At 42.3% G+C, this 22,852-nt stretch overlaps 1 protein-coding gene across 1 annotated transcript in view; it reads right to left on the bottom strand.

The window, feature by feature from the left end:
- The window catches only part of LOC126249512 (translation initiation factor IF-2-like), a 62,551-nt gene extending 42,546 nt beyond the window's left edge, over nucleotides 1–20,005 (bottom strand). Inside the window, exon 1 of the mRNA XM_049951164.1 lies at nucleotides 19,897–20,005. Coding sequence (XP_049807121.1) covers nucleotides 19,897–20,005 — 109 coding nt within the window. The remainder of the gene's footprint in view (nucleotides 1–19,896) is intronic.
- Nucleotides 20,006–22,852: the final 2,847 nt, after the last annotated feature.

Below are 22,852 nucleotides of genomic sequence, written 5' to 3'. Positions count from 1 at the left end.
TCTCTGTATACTACAGCATCATCCGCAAAAAGCCGCATGGAACTTCCGACACTATCTACTAGGTCATTTATATATATTGTGAAAAGCAATGGTCCCATAACACTCCCCTGTGGCACGCCAGAGGTTACTTTAACGTCTGTAGACGTCTCTCCATTGATGACAACATGCTGTGTTCTGTTTGCTAAAAAATCTTCAATCCAGCCACACAGCTGGTCTGATATTCCATAGGCTCTTACTTTGTTTATCAGGCGACAGTGCGGAACTCTATCGAACCCCTTCCAGAAGTAAAGAAAAATAGCATCTACCTGGGAGCCTGTATCTAATATTTTCTGGGTCTCATGAACAAATAAAGCTAGTTCGGTCTCACACGATCGCTGTTTCTGGAATCCATGTTGATTCCTACAGAGTAGATTCTGGGTTTCCAAAAACGACATGATACACGAGCAAAAAACATGTTCTAAAATTCTACAGCAGATCGACGTCAGAGATATAGGTCTATAGTTTTGCGCATCTGCTCGATGACCCTTCTTTAAGACTGGGACTACCTGTACTCTTCTCCAATCATTTGGAACCTTCCATTCCTCAAGAGACTTGCAGTACACGGCTGTTAGAAGGGGGGCAAGTTCTTTCGCATACTCTGTGTAGAATCGAATTGGTATCCCGTCAGGTCTAGTGGACTTTCCTCTGTTGAGTGATTCCAGTTGCTTTTCTATTCCTTGGACACTTATTTCGATGTCAGCCATTTTTTCGTTTGTGCGAGGATTTAGAGAAGGAACTGCAGTGCGGTCTTCCTCTGTGAAACAGCTTTGGACAAAGGTGTTTAGTATTTCAGCTTTACGCGTGTCATCCTCTGTTTCAATGCCATCATCATCCCGGAGTGTCTGGATATGCTGTTTCGAGCCACTTACTGATTTAACGTAAGACCAGAACTTCCTAGAATTTTCTGTCAAGTCGGTACACAGATTTTTACTTTCGAATTCACTGAATGCTTCATGCATAGCCCTCCTTACGCTAACTTTGACATCGTTTAGCTTCTGTTTGTCTGAGAGGTTTTGGCTGCGTTTACACTTGGAGTGAAGCTCTCTTTGCTTTCGCAGTAGTTTCCTAACTTTGTTGTTGTACCACGGTGGGTTTTTCCCGTCCCTCACAGTTTTACTCGGCACGTACCTGTCTAAAACGCATTTTACGATTGCCTTGAACTTTTTCCATAAACACTCAACATTGTCAGTGTCGGAACAGAAATTTTCGTTTTGATCTGTTAGGTAGTCTGAAATCTGCCTTCTATTACTCTTGCTAAACAGATAAACCGTGCTCCCTTTTTTTATATTCCTATTAACTTCCATATTCAGGGATGCTGCAACAGCCTTATGATCACTGATTCCCTGTTCTGCACATACAGAGTCGAAATGTTTGGGTCTGTTTGTTATCAGTAGGTCCAAGATGTTATCTCCCGGAGTCGGTTCTCTGTTTAATTGCTCGAGGTAATTTTCAGATAGTGCACTCAGTATAATGTCACTCGATGCTCTGTCCCTACCACCTGTCCTAAACATCTGAGTGTCCCAGTCTATATCTGGTAAATTGAAATCTCCACCTAAGACTATAACATGCTGAGGAAATTTATGCGAAATGTATTCCAAATTTTCTCTCAGTTGTTCTGCCACTAACGCTGCTGAGTCGGGAGGTCGGTAAAAGGAGCCAATTATTAACCTAGCTCGGTTGTTGAGTGTAACCTCCACCCATAATTCACAGGAACTATCCACTTCTACTTCACTACGGGATAAACTACTACTAACAGCGACGAACACTCCACCACCGGTTGCATGCAGTCTATCCTTTCTAAACACTGTCTGTACCTTTGTAAAAATTTTGGCAGAATTTATCTCTGGCTTCAGCCAGCTTTCTATCAGACCTTGAAGTTCCGGTACTTTACCAACACGGCTTCGACAGTTTACAATTACAATACCGATTGCTGCTTGGTCCCCGCATGTCCTGACTTTGCCCCACACCCGTTGAGGCTGTTGCCCTTTCTGTACTTGCCCAAGGCCATCTAACCTAAAAACCCGCCCAGCCCACGCCACACAACCCCTGCTACCCGTGTAGCTGCTTGTTGCGTGTAGTGGACTCCTGACCTATCCAGCGGAACCCGAAACCCCACCACCCTATGGCGCAAGTCGAGGAATCTGCAGCCGACACGGTCGCAGAAACGTCTCAGCCTCTGATTCAGACCCTCCACTCGGCTCTGTACCAAAGGTCCACAGTCAGTCCTGTCAACGATGCTGCAGATGGTGAGCTCTGCTTTCATCCCGCTAGCAAGACTGGCAGTCCTCACCAAATCAGATAGTCGCCGGAAGCCAGAGAGGATTTCCTCTGATCCATAGCGACACACATCATTGGTGCCAACATGAACGACCACCTGCAGCTGGGTGCACCCTGTAGCCTTCATGGCATCTGGAAGGACCCTTTCCACTTCTGGAATGACTCCCCCCGGTATGCACACGGAGTGCACATTGGTTTTCTTCCCCTCTCTTTGCTGCCATATCCCTAAGGGGCCCCATTACGCGCCTGACATTGTAGCTCCCAACTACCAGTAAGCCCACCCTCTGCGACCACCCGGATCTTGCAGACTGAGGGGCAACCTGTGGAACAGGACAAGCAGCCATATCAGGCCGAAGATCAGTATCAGCCTGAGACAGAGCCTGAAACTGGTTCGTCAGACAAACTGGAGAGGCCTTCCGTTCAGCCCTCCGGAATGCCTTTCGCCCCCTGCCACACCTTGAGACGACCTCCCACTCTACCACAGGTGAGGGATCAGCCTCAATGCGGGCAGTATCCCGGGCAACCACTGTCGTAGTCTGATCGGGGGATGTGTGGGACGAGCTGGCTGTCCCCGACAAACCCCCATCCGGACCCCCACAGTGATGCCCATTGGCAACAGCCTCAAGCTGTGTGACCGAAGCCAACACTGCCTGAAGCTGGGAGCAAAGGGATGCCAGCTCAGCCTGCATCGGAACACAGCAGTTGCAATCCCTATCCATGCTAAAAACTGTTGTGCAAAGAACGTCTGAACTAATCTACAGAGAGCGCAAACAAATCGACACAAAATTTAAACGGTTATTAAAATACAAGATTGCCTAGTAAATGCAGTAATCCTGCTACATGCGCACTGCTGACACTGCTCGGCAGCGGAAGGAGACTACGCGATTTTACACTATTCAGGTACTAAAACGCGATGCTACAACTCTCAAATACTATAATACGCCTGAAATTTATGAATTAAACAGTGCAAGTACCAAAAACACGCAAAGAAGTTAAGAATTAAACTATGTAACAAATGAGTGAGCTAGGAGTATACGACTTGCTGCTGCAGCTGCTTATCCAACGTGCGGCAGGGAGCCACTAGACTTTGGCTATCTGCGGATGTTGGGCGGAATCAAATTTGACTTTTACTGATTTCCAATTTTCGTCGTCATTCTGGCAATGCCTCATACTCTTACAAATGGATTCAATCTTTTTCCTACCAGGTACTTCCTTAAGATGGAATATCTGAAACTTCCCTTCTTCTGGGATTTCTCTGGGGATAGAATCCACATCCTCTGGTAACCCAGACAAAGCATCTGCAACTATGTTTTCCTTTCCTCTTACTTAATGAATGTCATAATCGTACTGTTGTAAACACAACGCCCAACATGTCAATCTCCAATTCAACAGTCAGCGGTCTTTCAGAAAGGTTAATGCCTTGTGATCTGTATGAATGACTACTTTGTGTCCCCATAGATAATGCCAGAACTTTTTAAGACCCCATATAATTGCTAATGCTTTCTTTTCTGAGATGGTATAGTTCTTTTCATATTGCGTTAGAGCTCTGCTAGCAAAAGCAATAGCCTTATGTAAAACTTTTCCTGACTCTTGAATTTCGTGAAATATTTAGACACCAATGCCATAAAAACTGTTATTTGTTCCCATATGGGACGGTTGAGATAGCTCTGGATGATGCAGTACCTTATATTCTTATTAATTCAGCTTTTAACCTGTCAGTCTTCTTGACATTCCAGTGTCCAAATGAAAGCCCCAATTTTCCCAGTAACTTATTCAATGTGGACTATTGAACAGTTGTCCTTTTGCAAATTTTCTGTTAAATCCGAACAGGCCTAAGCAAGCTTTGAGCTGCTTCCGGTTTTTAGGTGGAGGACAATTTTCTATTATGTTAGTTTTTCAGGATCTTTGCAAATTCCTGAAGTGGTAATGATGTGTCCTAAAAATTTTATTTGCTTCTGCACGAATTCACATTTATTTAGCTTCAGAGTCATACCTCCTTTAATTAGTGCTACAAAGACGTCTTTTAACAGATCAATATGTTCTTGCCTTTAAGGTCAAAGGAAGATAAAGGTGTAAATAATATTTACAAAAGAAACTTCTCTGTGGACAGCTATCATAAGGTTCATAAGTATCTTAGAAAATGAAAATTGGTTAGATGTTATGAAACAAACAAGTACAGATGAGGCATATAATGTATTTGCATTGATTTATATGATGAACTTTGAGATGTGTTTTCCAAAGAAACTGACCAGAATAGTGTCTACTGGACACACAAAGTCACATTCTTGGGTGACTCTTGGCATTAAGAAATCATGTGAAAACATGAAAAAACTGAATTCAGAGTTGAGGGAGTGTACAGATACTGATTTTATAGAATATGTAAAAAGGTATAGGAAAATATACTGCAGAGTAAGTGCAAATGCAAAGTTATTAAGTAATGATATAGAAATAAAACAGTCCAGAAATAAAAATAAAATAATAAGGGAAATTGTGAGAAAAGAAACCAGGGTACCTATCAAAGACAAGGAAATTATTCTAAAAGATGAGAATAAAATGGTAGACAAATATGCCATGCCTAATTATATAAATACTTTTTAAATGTACCCCAGACATTAAGCAGGAATTTTGGGGAGCAGATTAAGATGGAAGCACCCAAAGCAGCCAGCAGTATGATGGCAGTTCCAACAAATGAAAAGGAAGTTTTAAAAGTGATTAAAAGTCTCAAGACCAAGATGTCAGCTGGAGTAGATGAGGTGCCAATAATACTAGTAAATAAAACAGCTAATCAAATGGCGAGACCATTGGCACACATAGCAAACTTGTCAATGGCTGAGAGCGTGTTTCCACAGAAACTGAAAACTTCTAAAGTCGTTCCCCCTGTTGAAAAATGGTGATAAGCTTAAAATACAAAACTACAGACCTGTCTCACTTCTCCCAACTTTCTCTAAGGTTTTAGAGATACTAATGAAATATAGTCACACATTATCTTAATATCCACAATCTGATAAACAGTAATCAGCATGGATTTCAAACTGGGAGAAGTACTGAAACAGCTATACTGGAATACACAAAAGAAATAATCACTAAATTGGAAGAGGGGAAAAAGTGTAGTTGGGATTTATTTATTTATTTATTTATTTATCTTACAGCTCGAAACATGTATTTAACATGCATGGGCAATGTTATAATAATTACATTCAGATTATTGATACACAATATAAATAGATTACATGCTACTAAGTAAAATATCATTGAAGTATATTTAATATAGCATTCCTGAGGTCAAATCATGTCAGCACCATACTGTATGGGCACTTCAATACAAGCCATTTTTTTAACTGGTTTTTAAAAATTCTACCAGAAAGCTGTTTCAGGTTGTTTGGCAGAGAATTATAAAATATTGCTCCCTTAATGAATGGGGTATTTGTTGTTAGATTCAATCGTCTACTCACCATATGAAAGTCTGATTTTTGTCTTGTATTGTAATCATGGATTTCCATATTCCTGTTTGTCACTTTTTTGTCTTTTTTCACTAATAATATTGATTGGAACATATATATTGCATAGATAGTCATAATATTAAACTTAATAAACAGGTTTTTACATGAAGTTCTGGGTCTTACTTTTGCCATAGTTCTTATTACTCTTTTCTGCAATACAAATACCCTTTTTATATTGTATTGGCTACACCCACCCCACAATACAATTCCATAAGATAGATGGGGATACACGAACCCAAAATACGCTATTTTTATTGCTTCGATATCTAAATATTGAACTAATCTCCTTAGTAAATACAGACTAGATGTTATTTTACCACAGACATGATCTATTTGCTGATTCCACGAAAGTCTGTCATCTATATATATCCCCAGAAATTTACATTCTGAACAGGTATTTTCCTGAATGTCCTCATTTAGAACAGTATTTTTATTTGAACTACTTGTCTTAAAATAAATTAAATTAGTTTTGTTAATATTGACCCTCAGGTTTTCTTTTTCAAAATGTGTTTGGGCTTTTTCAACAAAATTCTGTACCACTGAATTTAGGTCATCATTACTACATGCCCAGCAAACCCCAGAGGTGTCATCAGCATACATAGTAATATGATGACTGGTGTCTAATACTTTTGGGAAATCATTCACGTAGCAAATAAACAAGAAGGGGCCCAAGATAGAGCCTTGTGGCACACCAAAATTTATGTTCCTTATCTTTGATCTTCTTTTTGCAATTACCTCTCCATTATCATACACAACTTCTGTGCATTGTTGTCTATCTTTAAGGTAAGATTCTATTAAAAGCAACAGTTTCCCACTGACACCATTATAAGCAAGTTTACTTAAAAGAGCGCCATGATGGACTCTGTCAAACGCTTTGGAAAGATCTAAAAACACTCCTGCCGTTTCGTAACCCTCATTTATTTTCTCCATCAGACAGTGTACAAACTGTACTGCTGCAGATATGGTGCTCCGACCACTTCTAAAGCCGTGTTGGAAATCTCCTATTAAGTTATTCATATTATAGTGCTCAATTAGGATTTCTAGCATTATTTTTTCAATTAATTTACCAAACACTGACGTTAAGGCAACTGGTCTGTAGTTCTGTGGTTGTTTTCTTTCCCCTTTTTTATATAAAGGTTTAACTAAAGCAAGTTTCAGTTTCTTCGGAAACACACCTTCTTCAAGTACACAATTTATTAGATGGACTAACGGTCTGGCTAACTCACCCTTGCATTTTTTCAGTAGAAAAGGAGAGAATTCATCCCATCCAGCTGATCTTTTATTTTTTAGGTTGTCAATTAGCTCTGTTACGTCCTTGATGGTTACTGTAGGTAGCATATAAGAGTCCCTTTCCTTTTCCTTATCATATTTAAACGGCCTCTAGATTTGTCAAAAGCCTTTTACACTGTTGACCACAGCATACTTTTCCAAAAGCGTGAAGCTATAGGTATCAGAGGACCGGTAAAAAAGTGGTTTGAGTCTTATCTGGAAAAGAGGATGCAGATGGTTGAAATTACAGCACCAAATATTAATCAAAAAATTAAACTTAAGATAAGATCCAAGGGAGGTCACAGTAGGAGTACCCCAAGGAAGTGTATTAGGCCCCTTGCTGTTCCTCATTTACATTGATATTCAGGTGGCAGAGAGAAAAGCTAGAATCATGTTATTTGCTGATGATACTAGTTTAATAGTTAGTGATCTGAAGCAGTCATTGCACAGTACTGTGGACCATGTCCTACAAGATATACAAAAATGGTTTAGTGCTAACAAGCTAACACTGAATGCAAAAAACTATTTATTTATTTCATTCGTGTTCTGTAGACCCATTAGTGATAAATTGCTTGGGTGTAGAATGTGTCATTTATATAGATTTGAGACAGTTGTTTACAAAAATGGGTTGTACAATGAATAATATATTACATAGAAAAAATGTTTGCAAGAATTGTTTTCTGTAAAAAGTTACAAATTACATTGAACAGACTTACAATAGATAAAAGTCAATTCACATATTCTCATACAAAAATTCGTCCAGTGAGTAAATGGTTTTACTTAGAAGATACTGTTTAAGTTAATCTTTAAAAGTAGGTGGATCAGTAACTGACATTTTTATTGCCCGAGGGAGAGTGTTAAATATTTTTATGCAAGAGTAGTGTACTCCTTTTTGCACCATGCTTAGATTCTTTTGCTCAAGGTGTAGATCATTTTTTTACCCTAGTGTCATAGTTATGATACATGCTGTTCATTTCAAAAAGGGAATGGTTTTTACACAAGAAACACATGAGAGAGAGAGAATGTACTGAGATACTGTTGTGAGTATTCTCAGTTCTTGGAAGAGTTTCCTGCAGGAATGTGTGTAATTGACACCACACAGAATCCTAATGACTCTTTTTCTGGGCTATGAGGATTTTGTTTGCCTTTGGCTGGTTTCCCCAGAATATAATTCCACAGGCCATCAGGGCATGAAAATAACCAAAATAGGCAGCTTTCAAAGTATTTACGCCACTGAAGGAAGCAATCGCACGAATAGCGTAAATTGATGAGCTTAGTTTTTTATATAGGTAAGGAATGTGTAAGGAGCTGTTTAGATTGCTGTTAACAAGTAGACCCAGGAACTTTGTTGACTCCACTCTTGCTAAATTCCTATCATTGTATTTAACATTAATCTCCCCTTCGATATTTTGGCTTGTATGGAATTGAATCAATTAAGTTTTTTCAAAATTTAGTGATAATCCATTAGAGGTAAACCAGTTAAAGGTCTCCTGAAAAATTTCCTTTACAGTGATTTCAAGATTAGTATTTGTTGAATTGTCTACCAGAATTGTCGTGTCATCGGCAAACAAAGTAAATTTTATCTTAGCCATTGTATGCATTGGAAGGTCATTTATGAAAATAAGGAAAAGTGGAGGACCCAGAATAGAGCCCTGTGGGACTCCACAGTTTATTGTGCCCTAAGAAGAGGACACTGGTTCCCCATTAGTGTCATTTACCATGACTTTCTGTTTCCGGTCCTTTAAATAGGAGGCAAGCCACATCCCTGCTTCTCCAGTTAACCCATAAAATTCTGCCTTTCTCAGAAAAATCGCATGGTTCACGCAATTGAATGCCTTAGAAAGGTCACAAGAATTCCAGTTGGAGACATTTTATTATTGATTGATTGCATTGGTGAAAGAATATATTGCATATTCTGTTGATGTTTTTCTGGAAACTGAATTGACTTTTGTTGAGAATATTGTATTTACTAAGATGTTCAAGAATCCTTCTGTGTACAAGTTTCTCGAGAATCTTGGAGAAACAATTTAAGAGTGAAATAGGACAATAATTGGTTACTTAGTTTCTGTCATCCTTCTTGTACAATGGTTTCACCACTGCATATTTAAGTTTATCAGGGACAATTCCTAGTCTCAGTGATTCATTAAAGATGTGGCACAGGACTTCACAAATGAAAATGTGTGTGTTTCAACACTTTGATGGAAATACCATCAATAACAGTTGAGTTTTTGTTTTTCATGGTCCTTATTATCTTCCTTTCCCTAAATCGTTTCAGGCAAATGCCGGGATGGTTCCTTTGGAAGGGCACGGCCGATTTCCTTCCCCATCCTTCCCTAACCTGAGCTTGCGCTCCGTCTCTAATGACCTCGTTGTCGACGGGACGTTAAACAACACTAACCTAACCTATTATCTTCTTAATTTCCTCAACAGTGACAGGAGGCATGCTAATCTGGGGTGTTGCACTAACTCCATTTCTTTGTAAAAGATTCAGAGCCTCATTTATAGAACAATTACACCCTATTTGATCTGCTGCAGTCAAAAAATGCTTGTTGAAAATTTTTGCAACATTTTCACCTTCATCAATGATACTCCCATTATGTCTAACTTCAATATTTTCTGCATCATTTGAGTAACTTTTAATAATAACCCAGATGGTTTTTATTTTGTTGCCAGAATTATCTATTTCATACTTTTTGCCTTTATCAGAACTTCATTTAAGATCTTGCAGTACCTTTTATAATGAGCTCTTATTTCAGGAACATTAGTATTTCTGAGAGAAACATAAAGCAGTCTTTTAGTCCTACATGATGTTTTTATTCCTTATGTGAGCCACTGTTTGCTGGTATGGCTCTGGTACTAGTTCTTAGCAGTTGTTACAGGGAAAACAGCTTCAAAGTGGCACACAAATTCATTTATAAATAGGTTAAATTTGTCATTGACTTTCAGTGCTCTATAAATTGAACTCCAGTAAATGAGTTGAAGATAACTGTTGCAGATCATGAGATTTTCATTATTAATTACCCTAAATGACCTTTTACAGACTTTGTCCTTCTTGTGTGGGCATATATAATTGATAGTTAGCAATTGGCCATCATGGTCTCAAAGACCCTTTACGACTTGTTTTACTGTTGCATTGGTGTTTCTATTCTCCGTCTGGAGCTCCATAATGCATAAACAACTCGTTTCTTCTGCTTCTTAACCATCTGTTATATCATGACAACACTTTCATATGTACTATACCTCGATAGGGGATGCTAACCTCCTCTGTTCCTTCATGAGACGTGGAATGTAGCAGTTCACTTTTGATCAGCTGCTAATTGAACCAGCTACTATCCAAAGAATGTGAGGATGCTCTGTGACTTTGAGAATTAACGATGAATGGATGTACTGTGCATTAATCTGTATACATGTGCAATCTAGTATATGATACTCGCAGGGTAGTGGAGGGATGGTTTAGCAATGATGCAGAATCTCTGAAGCATGCTGCTGTGTCACTGATCGGCATTGAAAAACTGGTAAAATGGCTAAAACTGATCGCACCATCAACTGTAATGCTTATTACAGTACACTGATGGTGTCTTTTCCATGCTATCCACACACTTGTACACTGTTGATTACCACATAATAATTGACTGACACTACTTGTTTGAGATGGAGAAAGAGTCTTGGTGGAGGGGCAACATCATCTGGCGATGGCTAGCGCCGAAATAGTGATCGTGTACATGACCACAAGATGAGGAATCAGTCAAAATGGAACACCGAGTCATCTGCTAAAGTGTCACTGTGAAAGATGAGTTTAAATGTAGATGTCATCAGTCACCTTCAGACAGCTGTTTGGAGATGCTACACAGTGCCAGAAAACACTTCTAGTTTCCTTATGTCGTGACTATTTTATTTCAATCATCCAGAGTGAGTGAGTGTGTGTGTGTGTGTGTGTGTGTGTGTGTGTGTGTGTGTGTGTGTTGAGAAAGCAGCAGCTACATGATTTACACCGTGTTATGTCCAGTTTTCTGTGGAAGCCCAAGGCTCGAAACATTTTAATATCAGTTTAGAACCTGACACAGGACTTCAAGTCATTCTGGAAAAAATAAAAAAATGTATGGCTGTGTACAAAGCTGCAACCGATAGTCTGCAGAATATGGTCCTTCTACAGTACAGGTGATGAAACGTAACAGTGGTCTGTACAAGCGACTTCAATCACTGATTGCATCAATACATGTATATTTAATAGCGTCGCCACATATGCTCAATGCCAGCAGACAGATGGTATTTGTTTTCGATGTATATATCTATTTCTCTGTCGGACGAAGTTAGCACAGTTCATAGTTTCTTATTCTCTGTTGGGTGGTGCATGATAGAGAGAGCGTTTGAGCGACAAACGTGGATGCACCCTGAGACACACACATCTCCTTTGGACTGTAGTACCTCTATGTAGTTTAGAAACGCATTGCAATGTAGTAGCATAATGCTCATATACTGTATGTGATCATTCTCAATCAGTCATTGCTTATAACCCAGTGGATATATCACAGAACGGTATGATATGGCACTGAGATAGAATGTGTCACAAATACTGGAGAAATATCTAGCAGTGTCATGAGGGAGTTGCAAATACCCAGCTTCATACCACATTCCTTAACCGAATAACTTTCTAAATTCGGTGCTTTTATTACGAGCTTACACCACTGGTGACATGCACCCACACTTTCGGTCTGTTAATACACACCCTGTGATCACCATCTGCATTCAATGTGGCAGTATTTGTGTGGAAGACTACTTCATCCAGAAACAATACCATACCTTGATTTATAAAGCCTGTATAGTTTTTAACAAGGATATCCTTAGCGTTACTTGTCTGCACCGGTAGAACCAAGACCTCTTGTGGCAGTAACACAGCCATTGCCATCGTGTTTTCTTAATAGCTCGTCGCTTATAAGACGATTACGTCTATCTTCCTAAATCACGCTGGTACCACTCGCAAGGAAAGCAAATGAGACATGTCCATCCATCGCAGATTTTCGCTCAGAATTGTTTGGTGTCATCAACATTAATTTATTGTGGAAGAATTATATTTAGCAGAATGGGATGAGTGATGAGTTCGCTATGATCAGCATGTTTATAAAGTATGTGTGTATTCCAACATGTGCAAAGAAGATGGCTTTGTCCTGTCATAAGGGAAGGTATGTATTTAATGTGGAAAATTGTGATAGCCGTAATGGGAATCAAAGATTTTTTTTCATGTGGAAAATTTTGTCCAGTCAGGAGAGGGTTATACATATTTATATTTCCAGAACCACAGCTGTCAGGTGGGGGCATTTCCGATACTTCACTCATTGCCAAATGTCATCAGATTGAGAGTGCAATCATAATATTTAATTGTAAGTACAGTGATAAAACATATGTTCCTAGGACGATTCTGCCTGGCGTGCAGGAGTGCATGTGTTATGGCAGTAGACTGTGGTGGGAACCATTGACACTTCTGGCTTACGGTGGGACTTGTCCAGACTGGAGAGCCCAGCAGGAGTACAGGAATGCACGTGTTCTCCATGGAGATTTGAGAAGATTCAATATGGGCATGTGTTTGCTCTGAACCATTATTCTCTCCCATGTAAATTGTCTGGCTGACGGCTTCTACATGTTTCCCGTTTTTATTTGGTTGAGAGAACATCGATTGTGATGCACGTTGTGTGCATCTAGATGGTGAAAGATGGGTGGAAGACACCTTTGCGGGTTCTCTAGACATAAGAAACACCTTGGTTGACTTTGTAAATCATGAGGATGAATTGGAATCTGTTATACCATTGATATCGTATTCGCGCGTGGAACTACCAGTTTTCTCTATTTTTTTCGAGTTTTCATATAAAAATCTTCACAGACGAGATAAGTTTCTAGTTACTCAATGGTTTGCAGCATGTCCCACGTTGCTGCACCTCGCTAAAGTTTCTAGAGATACAATTTTCACTACTTATCTTCGGAATTGCACTGTGCAAGCGATCAGTAGCTAACCACTATATGACTGATAACGATAAATATCGCGTGAGTACTATGATGAACTGTGAAACAATATGAAAATACATATGTTCTTGTAATCCCAGAGACTGGAGATGGCTGCAGGAAGCAAGCAAGCAAGCAGGTTGGGGTTGGAAACAGTAACACCTTTGTGCCTGGGTGGTAGGGGGGAGTCAATTCAGCCTTTATACACCAGTTTGGAGAGTGACCGCAGTCTGCTGAGGGCACTCTCGTCGTGCATTGCGCCACCATGTGTGCAAGAGCAGTTGACTCGTGACAGGTGGCTGTGGTGAATGACTGCCTCACCTTGCAGGAAATATCTAGTGCTGCAACTATATGTATGGTGTATGTGATTATGTTTTTTGGGGTCTGCTTGTATTCATAGTATACGTACGAAAGTCTGGTGGTTGACGGCTATATGCAGGATACGGAAGTGATGAGTGTGTATAGTGGAGGATATGAACTGTCTGTGCTTACTACATTGATATCGTATGTGGTGATATAGTCTAGCTCGATATGGGTTTCACACTGAAAAAAATTCAAGCTTTCGTCGACAGTAGCTGGGCAGTGTAATTAAGGAAGTGTGTTTCCGTATTTCCTGAGCTGTAGATCACTTTTGCAGGGATTAACTGTTAGTGCAATATGATTGCTGTATATTTTTTTCGATCTGTACAAAATAGTTTTGTCGCAGAAAGTCTGGTATGAAGAAAATGGCGGACGGTGCTCCCACACCAGCAGCAACAGCAGTTTGGTGTGTTTCACATCGAAAAATTCAAGCTTTCCTCGGCAGTAGCAGACCAGTGTAATTGAGGAAGTGTCTTAGGCGGTAGTTTCCACATTTCAAGATCTGTAGACCATTTCTGCAGGTTTTAACTGTCAGTACAATATGAAATCTGTACTTTTTTTCTCCTTTCTGTCCAAAGAGTGTTGCCACTGAAAGTTTCGTCTACAGAAAATGGTGGACTGTGCTCCCATACTGGCAGCAACAGCTGTTTGGCGTGTAAATTCAGTAAGAACCAATCAGAATGCTCCATTCACAAGACATCGTTTGTGTGGGGATAGGATCCTCTACGGACTGGTTCGAACAAGATGTCTAAAGGTCTCTATGGAAAGTTCTGTGACATCTGAGAACAAAATGATGTCTTTTTGTTCGAGTGTTCAGAGAGTCGCCCAAGCAGACCATCCATCTCTGGTGAGGTGCTGTCCCTCATCCACCATTGTGGCTTTAGAGTATCTCCAGACCAGCAGCTGTAGGACATGGAAAATTCACCGCAAATTCCAGCAATTTTTCTCGTCTGTAGGACTGTGCTTCGAATTCTGTTTGAGTAATTATTCTGATTTTCCTGTCTGTGTTTAGACATCAGTGTGAGCTTCGAGAAGAGAGGAAAAATAATATTCCTGACACCAGCAACGGCAAATATAAAACTAAGCCCAGTCACCGTTTCAGAAAAGTGATGAACACCACAGTAGCTGTAGGACTCAGAAATTTTTCTCTGTCTCTGGCAGTGCCTTCAAACCAGCAGCTAAGACTCTAAAAGTGGTGACCGTCTTGTTTAGAGTTACAGAAACGTTTATTTAGACTTTCAAATAGCATCGTTTTCGGCGTGTAAAATCAGATATTGCAGTTGATATCGGTTTCGGGACCTATTTCCCACAAAAGTGTGTGAAGTGTCTCAGGGAGATGTCATAAGTGTGCTGCGATCTTTTTTTCGAGCCCATCTTCGAGCGTGACGTTATACATAGCAAGATTGAAGCAAACTACTCTGCAGCTATCTTTTTTGAAAGTGCATTTACAGACATGTTCAATTGGATTTAGTAGCTCTTCAAGCAGCTCGTGCTCAAAGACAAGGGGATTTCCCACAAAAGTGTGCATGTCTCAGGGCTGAGAGGTGAGTTGCAATCCTTTCAGAGTCCGTGTTCAGTTGTGGTGATGGCGGTATTCCTCGGAATTAAACGTGTAATCGCTTAAATATTCTCACGTCATCTGCAAAGCTCTCTCTCTCTGTCTCTCTGTGTCTCTCTCTCTCTCTCTCTCTTTGTGCAATGGTACATTTAGTTCCCCTGACATCTTCACGTTATGTATGTGACAATGTTCCTCAACACCAGATTTAGTAACTCCTGAAGCAGTTCGTGTTCAACAACAAAGGGTATCCCTGTGCCTGCAATAGGAAGGAAAAAGGCCGCGGGTATTTCCAACGCAACAGGAAGTGCTTAGTGCGTGGCCCTGCAGCAACCGCATGACCATATCGTAAGCCGTTGCACTCCCTGGTCGTGCTGTGACCCGGCATGTTGCCTCTCTTCCAGCAGGAGATGGAGACTCTGGACTGTTCGTCTTGCTTCTTGTGCTTCAGAAGACAGACAGACTGGACTTTTATCGAATGTTCTACATTTACAGCACAGGCATTTATCAGTATGAGTTGGGAATGCAACTTAGCCCCATTTCATTATTTCATGAAGCGTATTCATCTCCGCCAAATATCATTGCTATCGAAACAGCTCAGTTGGTAGAGCACTTGCCCACGAAAGGCAAAGGTCCCGAGTTCGAGTCTCGGTCCAGCACACAGTTTTAATCTGCCAGGAAGTTTCATATCAGCGCACACTCCGCTGCAGAGTGAAAATCTCATTCTGGACAGTCCTCAAATGCATGATTAGAGCTGTATACTCATACTCCTCCTCCTCCTCCTCCTCCTCCTCCTCCTCCTCCTCCAGCACAGACAGCTAGTCCATTGAACACAATAAACAATTATGTCCGTTCTCACAGTCCAGCAGCTAGACACAGACCAAGTCCTTTCCCTGCCACTTTTTTCCGTTGACGCCATCTTGGATTATGTCACAGGAGGGGAGAGGAGGGGCGACAGTGCCCTCTGGTGTTGGTGCTGTGAACTAGGTCAGCTGGACTGCATACCTCATTGTGGACACACTGGATGGAGATCTTGTCTATGACAAGTCAAATTGTTTAAATAAGCAATGCATGCAAAATGAAGACTTATGTCCATCATGTCTGGCAGACCAGCACGGACCGAGTCTTTTTCCCACCAATTTCCAGATGTAGGAGGGGGGGAAGGGGAGCAATGCATACAAAATAAAGACTTACGTCCATCGTACCCAGCAGCCCAGCTCACACTGAGTCCTTTTCCCACATATGTCCAGATGGTGGGGAATAGCAGAGGTGGGGGGGGGAAGGGGAAGGGGGAAGGGGAGGGGTTAGGCTAGTGGAGGTAGCCCAATTGACCTTTTTTCCCACCAAAATTTGAAAGTCCCGCCATGACATCACTGCGACATTGCCACATCTATGGCTGCCATCTTGAATAAATCTGGCAACAATGCAGAGTGTGGTGACGCCCGCTTTGTCCCACTACTTGTATGAACTGAGAAACGCCTCAGAACCTAAGCCAACTTGAACTGCAACTTGCAGACAACTGCACCCTACACATTCGACAGTGGCAAACGAGGCCTCCTCCACAATTCAGATGAGGCCCCCCAGCGGATATACTGAGTGCACATTGGATTTCTTTCTGAACCTGAACTATCTGCCTAAGGGGTTCTATAAAGCGCCTAAATTTGGAGCTCCCAATAACTAGTAAACCCATCCCCCTACATGCCTATTCAGACCCTGCTGCAGGAGCAGCGACCTGTCCATTCACAGGGCGAGTGGGTGAAGGCAGGCAGTGTGTCTCCACATTGGCCCCCTGGCTTTAGTGATGTGAATGCATTACCACCTGCCACACATCCCCTTGTGAAGGTGGATCCACTGCATTTGGTTCACTGGGAGGTTCTTCAACAGCAAATCCAGTGGGCAAAACAAGCAACACCTTAGGTGTCATGAGGCATCTCTTGGGATGCTTCATTTTCTCTGCCACCGCAATACCCTGGAGCAGCTGCCTAAAGACGACTGACCATATCCAAATGCACATACAGCTGATTGCCAAATGTGGGCAGCTCTTTCTGCATCCGCATACAACATGTACACATCCTAACCATACCAGTATTACTAACTTATGAACTGACTGTAAAAGGCAGTGGAGGCTGACGCCTAATGAGCTGTGAAACTGGCTGTTCATAAGAAATGAAAACTGCACTACAGATTGACTTGTCACTTTATAGTTACAAGGACGCAACAATAAACCTTTTAAATAGAGAAAGCACAAAACTTAAGAACGTTACTGCTAAGAAACTAAATACACTTTGCCCTTACCAGGTGTATCCCAGATGGCAGTAGCAGCCTGTCCGACGCTTGTTAGGCTCAAAGCAAACAGCCCTGGCTCTTAAAAACAGACAAGTCAATAACTAGTGAGCAAATGACTGCCCGAATTTACGCTTAGTCGTAAAACGCGAGAATAAACGACTTAAATAGAGAAAAACATGCGTGAAATTTAAGAACTATGCTAATAAGAAAACACAGAAGGAGCAAAATACATAATCAATGACCCGCCATCACAGTCTTCATATACTTGACTGAAAGAGGAGGTAATCCTGCACATTTAATAGTCATAGAAACAAAGCAGCTATCAGTTGCTGTACCAACAGGAATGCAGAGACAGGAGGCCAGCTCAGTTCCTGCTTGAACTACAGAGCATTGCAGTGTCAGATTTGGTTCTGGACAAGATACTGCATGCTATCAGAGTGCACAGTCTCCCAGCACAAGTGCAAGCAGTCGTAACTGCACAGACAGACATGCAGCTTGGCACAGTTTTAGACTTGGTCGATCAGGTGCTCGATGAGCTGGCAATGGCGCTTTGTACCACAGCTGTAGCAGCTCCTGACACAAGTACCCCCACCTCCGCAGTAGTACATGCCTCCTGCAGTCACCGCTTTGGACACCAATCTGCACCACCTAGTTCAGAACTTGGTCACGCTGGTAGCAGCATTAAGCATACTGGTTGACCAGCTGGTACACTCATGGCCAGAGACCAACAGCCATCACAGCAAAAAGCAGATTATGCCACCGCTGCACAGGCTCACACAACCAGCAATGCAGCACCAGCTGCTCTAGCAGTAACCTGCTGATGCCAGAGGAGTCACCAAACAGTTTTCGCTGGTACCACATATGACAAAGTGCCATCCATCCTGCTCATACCCAAATTCTGGCTGCAATCGGTCTTAGACTTACCCTGCTACAGTTCTATATCAAAGTGTCTCTTCATGGTTGAATGGGCTGTCAGTGCCAGATATCTTGTATACACAATATTCCAACTAGCCATGGTGAGGGGCCGCAGGACTGCTCAGGTGCTGTTTCTTATGGCTGCGAGTAATTAGACTATCAAAACAGAAGCACAAACCAACAAGATTTGGACATTGGACTACACCACACATTATGGACCTTCACTGTGGCAAACATCAATAAGCCAATGGTGGGTGCATATTTCCTCAGTCAGTAAAAGCTGCTTGATGATATTGCAAACACCCAGTTGACAGTTGTAAAAACAAGGTTGAAGATAGCAGGACTGTGGCAGCAGACGAATTTCTTCAGTGTAGAACTACTCAAGTGCCTGGGCTATATGCTGTCATCCTCCACAAATTTACAGAGGTCACTCACCCGCCTGGTGCTCTGACAAACTTGAAACATTCGAAATTCAACCACACTGTACCTATGCCTGGTCCTTCCACCTCACCTCATGCTGTGCACATTAACTCACGCCCGGTAGGCTCACTGCAAGGAAGGTTGAGTTTCAGGCTATGATTTGACAAGGCATTGTCTGACCATCAAGCAGCCCATTCTTCTCTCCCTTGCACTCAATCCAGAAAAAAGATGTTTCATGTCCTCCATGTGGGGACTATTATGCCTTGAATTCACGAATGATACCAGACCAATTTCCAGTACCACACCTACAGGATTTTTGCCAAACCTTGGGAGGCTCAGTAATTTTTAGGAAAATCGACTGCATGAAGGCATTTAAGAAACGGCAATTATCACGCCGTTTGTGCTCTTTGAGAGCATGTATATGGCGTTCGGTCTTTGGAATGCTGTCCAGACCTGGCATAGTTTACAGGATGGCGTCTTGTGAGGCTTACCATGTTGTTTCACACATCCTAACGACACCCTAGTTTTCTCAAAGTCGCCCATCCTCCACCAACCCCACCTGAAACCATCATTCAGTGCCTGAGTGACGCAGGAATCGTCCCCCTGAAGTGTATATTTTTGGCATGAAAATAGACGTTCTTAGACTTTTAATTACGTTAACCGGATCCATGCCACTACCTTACAAGGTACAGGTGATCTTAAATATGCCACACTCACTCTCAGACGCATAAAGAATTACACTTCTACCTCAGCATGCTTAACTTTAACCATTCGACCTTCCTAACTGTGCAGGAACAACTGACAGCAACTCTATGCAGCCCCACTCTAAAGGGAAGGAGTCCCATGTGCTGGATGGATGCAAGGGGGAAAAACTTTGCTGAAATCAAATGGAACCTCACAGAATAGATGTTGCTCACTCACCCAGTGCATGATGCAGAACTGACTGTGGTTGTGGACATCATCCAGACCACCACAGGTGCAATGCTTCATCAACACATCAGCAGTAGCCGTTATTTACTCTGCTTCTTCTCACTGAAACTACTGATGTTACAATGCGTTTGGTTTTCTTATGATCATTAGTAGCTTTGCGGTATATGAGATGGTAAAATACTTCTGCCCACCTGTAGAAGCCCTCTCCTTCATTATTTACAGTGACTACACGCCCATCACAAACGCTTTTAGTGTAAACAACACCAAATGTTTGTCACGCCAATCCCAGCCTTTGGAATATGTGTCACAGTTCTCTATAAGCATTCATCATATTTCCGGGACAGAGAGTACCATTGCCGACTGCTTGTCTGATGCTTGTGCCATTGTCTCTCCACCTGTGAACTTTGTGGGTATCGCCCAAGAGCGGGTGAGCACTGAACAACTGGAGAGCCTCCGCCATGACGCCTTCAGTAGCTTACACCTTGAATTAGTGCCCATTCTTGGTTCCACCCATAAGATTTGGTATGATGTATCAACAGGCAAACATCGCACATTCCTCCCAGAGAAATTGCAGCACAGTGCTTTTGTTCACCTCCATAGACTTTACGCCCCAGTGTCACCTCTACTGTATCGCACATTGCCATAGATTGCATCTGGCCAGGACTCCAGAAAAACTACTGTCGACAAGTAAGCACTTGCACTGCATGCCAATTTGCAAATTTTGGAGGCACACCTGTGCACCTGTCAGCATCAGTCTCGACACGACATGCGACATTCCACATGTCCACGTGGACATTGTGGGCCTGATTCCTCTGTCTGATGGCAAGGGGTACCTGCTGATGATGCTGGACCATTTCACTTGTTACATGAATACATGAAATGTATTCGCAGTTGCTAATATGGACGAACAGTACTTGTATTATGGAATAACGACAGTGAAAATATGTGCTGGACCGGTACCCAGAACTGGATATTCCGCTTATGAACAGTCGCCTTACGATTAGGATATCCAAGTGCAACTCACAGCCAGACCCAAACTTACACCACAATCACACTGACCCACACTATCCCAGCCTCTGATGGATTACATCACATGTGTTAGCCACCATGTCCACTTCAAACACCCATGCTGTGTAATAACAATGTCATGCCATGTGACACTACCCGCATGTGCCCCAGCTGCCATATGGGGTTAGAATATGGCCGCTGAACTGCTGCTTGCTGTAGAGACCCTGTCTCCAGTGGTCTGCATCATCAGTTGATCTCCAGTCAAGTTCCGGTTAACACCTCCCGTCTCATCAGCAGCTTGTCTGTCACAGCTCCTGGACTCACTTTCATGTCCTTGTGCTGCTGTCACATCAGGCATTGAGGCGAAATAAACTGCCTCACTGGTTTCCATATTTACATTCGGGTTTAACTATAGACTGTGCCCACCATGTCGCCTGGCTGTTCTGCCGCTGTTGCCAGACTTGTGTTTGAGTCGCAACGTTTCTGCACTTGCACAAGTTAAGACACTTTATGCAGTTCCCTTGTCTCTACTCTCTCGAGTGCTGTGGCCAGACTGAGCAGTGTTGGTGAGCTCAGTGAACAATGAACAGCACTACTTTGTGAATGCTTCATTTCGTTACCTTGCATTAAGTGTGCAACTCATGAATGCATTGTTTCACTATATTAACTGCCAGCCAGACATTGCTCGTGTGTTAGTGTCCTCTCAGATGAACCACATATGGACTATGGACTGTGCACAGCCAGCCACCAATGTCACTAGCCGGCTGCATGCAGACACACAGGCGTGTACTCTGCCAGCCTGTGTGCTGACGTCTCTGGCTGCTGCCTAATCACTGTCAACTGGCCCACTACCATTGTGCTCATGCTGATGTCACCACAAAGGACGTGAGCTCCAAACATGCTAGTCACAAGCTGGTTGCCTGCACCCTCTCATAGCTCCTGAGCTCCACTCCCAAGGAGGGATCTGTGTGGCAGTCATACGGAGAAATGCATGAATGCCAGAGCCGCAGTTACAGCCAGCACATACTAGCAGTGCCTGATATTCGCCAGCCCATTCAGAGATTTACTATGTGGTCAAATTTTGGCAATTGTGCGACGTGCAAGCCACAAAACTGAGGCAAGTGCTAGCTGAGTGACAGAACAGTGTAAACGCTTCTCCAGGAGTCTCATTCTGCTTGAGCAGTCCACGTGGGTCAAGCTTAACGTGAGTTCCCACAACTTGTATGGTATTATTTCATTAGCGCCATCTGTTTATCCATCTTGTTTCACCACAGTTGTGTAGTGCACAGCACCCAATCTGTCGGGAAGGTGTTGTCAGTTTCGTCTACTCACACATCCCTCGTTTTCCTGCAGTTACATAGGCCGGCCGAAGTGGCCGTGCGGTTAAAGGCGCTGCAGTCTGGAACCGCTAGACCGCTACGGTCGCAGGTTCGAATCCTGCCTCGGGCATGGATGTTTGTGATGTCCTTAGGTTAGTTAGGTTTAACTAGTTCTAAGTTCTAGGGGACTAATGACCTCAGCAGTTGAGTCCCGTAGTGCTCAGAGCCATTTTAGCCTGCAGTTACATGATCAAGCAATGTGCTCGTTCACTGAGGAGTGTACACCCTCTGGGAACAGTGTTAAAGCAGGACTCTTGTGCGATGCCTATAACTGCACTCACGCGATCGCAAAAACACAGACTATCACTGTTGTTGTTGTGGTCTTCAGTCCTGAGACTGGTTTGATGCAGCTCTCCATGCTACTCTATCCTGTGCAAGCTTCTTCATCTCCCAGTACCTACTGCAACCCACATCCTTCTGAATCTGCTTAGTGTATTCATCTCTTGGTCTCCCTCTACGATTTTTACCCTCCACGCTGCCCTCCAATACTAAATTGGTGATCCCTCGATGTCTCAGAACATGTCCTACCAACCTATCCCTTCTAGTCAAGTTGTGCCACAAGCTCCTCTTCTCCCCAATTCTATTCAATACCTCCTCATTAGCTATGTGATCTACCCATCTAATCTTCAGCATTCTTCTGTAGCACCACATTTCAAAAGCTTCCATTCTCTTCTTGTCTAAGCTATTTATCGTCCACGTTTCACTTCCATACATGGCTCTACTCCATACAAATACTTTCAAAAACGACTTCCTGACACTTAAATCAATACTCGATGTTAACAAATTTCTCTTCTTAAGAAACGCTTTCCTTGCCATTGTCAGTCTACATTTTATATCCTCCCTACTTCGACCATCATCAGTTATCTTGCTCCCCAAATAGCAAAACTCCTTTACTACTTTAAGTGTCTCATTTCCTAATC

Source organism: Schistocerca nitens, chromosome 3 (genome assembly GCF_023898315.1).
Source record: "Schistocerca nitens isolate TAMUIC-IGC-003100 chromosome 3, iqSchNite1.1, whole genome shotgun sequence".
Classification (NCBI taxonomy): Eukaryota; Metazoa; Arthropoda; class Insecta; order Orthoptera; family Acrididae; genus Schistocerca; species Schistocerca nitens.
This window is presented reverse-complemented; position numbering and strand designations above follow the sequence as displayed.